Source organism: Morone saxatilis, unplaced genomic scaffold, assembly GCF_004916995.1.
Source record: "Morone saxatilis isolate NCDOM2014 unplaced genomic scaffold, NCSU_SB_2.0 Contig11, whole genome shotgun sequence".
Classification (NCBI taxonomy): Eukaryota; Metazoa; Chordata; class Actinopteri; family Moronidae; genus Morone; species Morone saxatilis.
In genome coordinates this window covers 29789270-29792771 of record NW_023339663.1, presented here as the reverse complement: position 1 = coordinate 29792771, position 3502 = coordinate 29789270, and the positions used below count along the sequence as shown (strand labels likewise).

The 3502-nt window shown below is 39.7% G+C and overlaps 1 protein-coding gene across 1 annotated transcript in view; it reads left to right on the top strand.

The window, feature by feature from the left end:
- Positions 1-3502, top strand: part of LOC118343420 (transmembrane channel-like protein 3) — a 38743-nt gene that overhangs the window by 32040 nt on the left and 3201 nt on the right. The window contains 1 exon segment of the mRNA XM_035682221.1: positions 1136-1280. Coding sequence (XP_035538114.1) covers positions 1136-1280 — 145 coding nt within the window.

The following is a 3502-nucleotide window of genomic DNA, read 5'->3' as shown; positions in this document are numbered from 1 at the left end:
AGGACTCATTCCTGCAAGAATCTATTAGGGGTGAATGATTAATCTATGGGGACATTTTTCTATCTATATTCGAGAGTTGTGTAACTGTATCTCAATCCGTGCATGCATAATCAGATCTCTAAATGTGTGTTCAGAATCTGAGCATGTGTAATCACATTTGTAAATGTATAAAAAGAAAATATACAAATCGGTATTCAGATTTGCAAATGTGTGGACAAATCTGTAAATGTAAAATGTGCAAATGTGCTCTTGGAGCAAATACAAATACCAAATTCTCAGCCATTAATATGTATGTCTTCATTTACAGATTTGTCCACACATTTGTGTCATGTGGCATGTAGTGTAAAAGCGCTTTGAGTGGTCAGAAGACTAGAAAGGCACTATACAAGATCAAGTCCATTTACCATTTATCATTTTCAGATCTATATACGCATTTACAGATTCTGAACACACATTTCCTGTACATGTTCACAAATCTCACTACGTATTTACAGATTATTTTATACAGTTACACATCTACATATGCACACATGAATTGAGATACAACTCACATTTGTAAATAATTTTGCTGCACACTCTTGAATAAAGCATGAAAATACCCCTATATTAATCTTTCTTATATCAAAAGTGCAATTTTGAAATCATGGGAGACGCAATTTTAATTCTAACTTGGAAAATTACGCACAATCTTAAAATGGTGATTGAGTGAAAGTTTTTGTTTAAGCAGCTGTAGTTTAGTAAATTTAGTTAGCTGACACTCATAAACATCAATCAATTGTTTTATTTAATTCAGAGTTGGCCAAACTATAAAATGTGTGCAGTGTACTATTTACACTTGAGCAAACCATGTTTGTCCAACTAAGAAACACAAACTAGCAACATGTATACTTGTCTAAAATCTGATCGAAATGTATTATTAGAAATCCCTATTGGTTATATCTTCACTTTTTCAATTGTACAATAAATTCATAATCATAAATAAAATGATTATAAAATTGCACTTTATCATCATATTAAAGGTCACATGTTTTCTAAAGTCAACCGGATTGGATGCAGCATCAGTGTGTGTGAGACCTGTTAGGTATGTGCTCCAGCCTGTGTTTGGGCAATATGGTCACTGCTGGACTTCTGACAGATCCAGCCACACTTCCTCTGCTCAGGTCCGTCCTAGATGCCGACTGGGCGATGGTGCGGATGCTGTTTCCACGGCGAACGGGAGACTGGAAGTTTGTGACGCTGCCGTTCCGTCGGGGCGACGGAGTATGGATGGAGGCCTCCTGGCTTGTGACGTCACTTTCCTGCTGATCTGGCTTTTTGTCCGCTGCTGCCTCTGGAGCCTGCAGTCTTGCTAAGGTTGGGATAAATGTCACAGGGTGAGGGGTTATGACACTACAAGAAATAATGGAACACACACGGGAAGCCTGGAAAAACACCAGATACCTGCAGCCATCTGGAAGACTTTCTTCTTGTCGTCAGTCCGCTCCTAAAGAGATTAAAGGAAAATTGCATCTTCAGACATGTTTAGACCATTAGATTGTAATGTTCAGCCTAGCACTGTATGTAAGGATTATTTTTAGGATTATTATTTTCAACTTTTTCGCTAAAAAATTATGGTTATTTGGTTATCACATATTGCTGATTAATGTTGTGTCGATCGACTCATCAAATCATTTAGATTTACTTTGAAACAGTGTTGCTATATGATGACCAGGGAGTGCTGGTATATTTTCAAAGGTCCATTGTGTAGGATTTAGTGGCATCTAGTGGGTTAGGTGCAGAACACAGCTAGCTGAGAAACTACATACACATACTTATACAGCTTGTGTTGTATAATTATGAAATAAGCTGCGAAATTTAAATGTGCTATGATTGAGACATATTTTGATTCACTCCTACAAACTGTACATGCAAAAAGAATTATTGCCTGATCTACTTTGATAATGACTCATCAGAAACTCACAGTCTGGAGCTGCATCCTCAGCTGGTTGTTGGTGAATTTGAGGGATCTGGCAATGGCCTGGAGATAGTATATCAGCATGCTAAAACACACAGGGATAACAGTCAAGATGGCATGTTGATATGTAGATATATGTGTGTGTGTGTGTGTGTGTGTGTGTGTGCGCAGTCTTACAACAGCAGCAGCAGTGCTGGCAGCACTACGACAGGGCTGGTGATGTAACTCATCACTTTACTGAACCACAGTGGGAAGTCACTGGCCACTGTCTCTGAGATGATGTCATAAATCTTTTCTTGGCCACTGAAACACACAGTACAATACAAACACAACCGAGCGTTGGACGATATACCGGATGGAATTGTACACTGGTTTTAATTTCCTGTATGATGTGAATTCTTCATAAATAGCTGAAACAACTGCTGTAACTCTTCATTAGGCAACTATTGATTTTGCAGTGAAGAGCACTACAGTCTGGGGTATTATAGCTTCATAATTTTTAAACATTTTCTTAAAAATTTTATAATTTCCCCCTGGGATTATTAAAGTATTTCTGATTCTGATTCTGATTCTGATTCATAACACAAGTTATGAGTTATGTCCCCCTGTAAAGTAGCTTTAGCAGACCCAATAGCTGATTTTTTTTTCCAGCAAAAAGTGTATAATTTCCACATTAAAATCCTTAAAAAGGCATCTAACAGAACTGTTTCCTGAGTCGGACAGATCCGGCTTGAATGAATGTCTGGGCTGTTTTCCGGCCACCCGACATAAGTCGAAGTAATTTATACATGTAAATGTAAATTTTCATATACATACATCAACATTTACATGTGTAATTATTATATCAAAGTTACTTTAATGAGGGAAAGCCGCAGGAACGCTTAGACCGTGAACCCTAACCCAAAATTCCCTGCTTTCCACTGCTGAAGCCTCAGGTACTGGCCCAGGGAACAATTCCATCACCTTACTGTGGGGACTCAAGACATCATTGACCATGGGAGGGCATCCAGCACCAAGAGGGGGCCCATCAAAGATTACTTTTAGCTCCACACTCTCACCCTGGAGGAAACCCCTTCAAATCCCTTAATCCACTTGCCCCTCTAGTGCCTCCCACGGTCCCCGGCTGCCTGCCCCCAGTGGCATACCACCCACCATGTTTGTAGCAAGTCTAACTACTACCGAGGGTTCTCTCAGCACACAATCCAACAACAGAGGTTAATAAACAAGACCACTTTATTTCTTTATCAGCCGCACACACTATTAATACAAAACTTAGCCCACTTTAAAAGTCAATGAAGGTTTGCTCCGGCCAACCCAGGTCCAGCACACTTCTGCCTTAAGAGAAGTGAGTGTGATTACTCAATAAGTACCAGCTGAGATAATCAACTCACCTGGCGCTGTTCTCACAAGCCGTCTCCACACCTCTCTCCTGCAGCTGATTGTAAACCACACCCTGGTGTTCAGAATGTTCTGCAGCCCCATACCAACAAACTGTGATGCACTGTGTGTTCTGACACCTTTCTATCAGAACCAGCATTAACTGTTTCA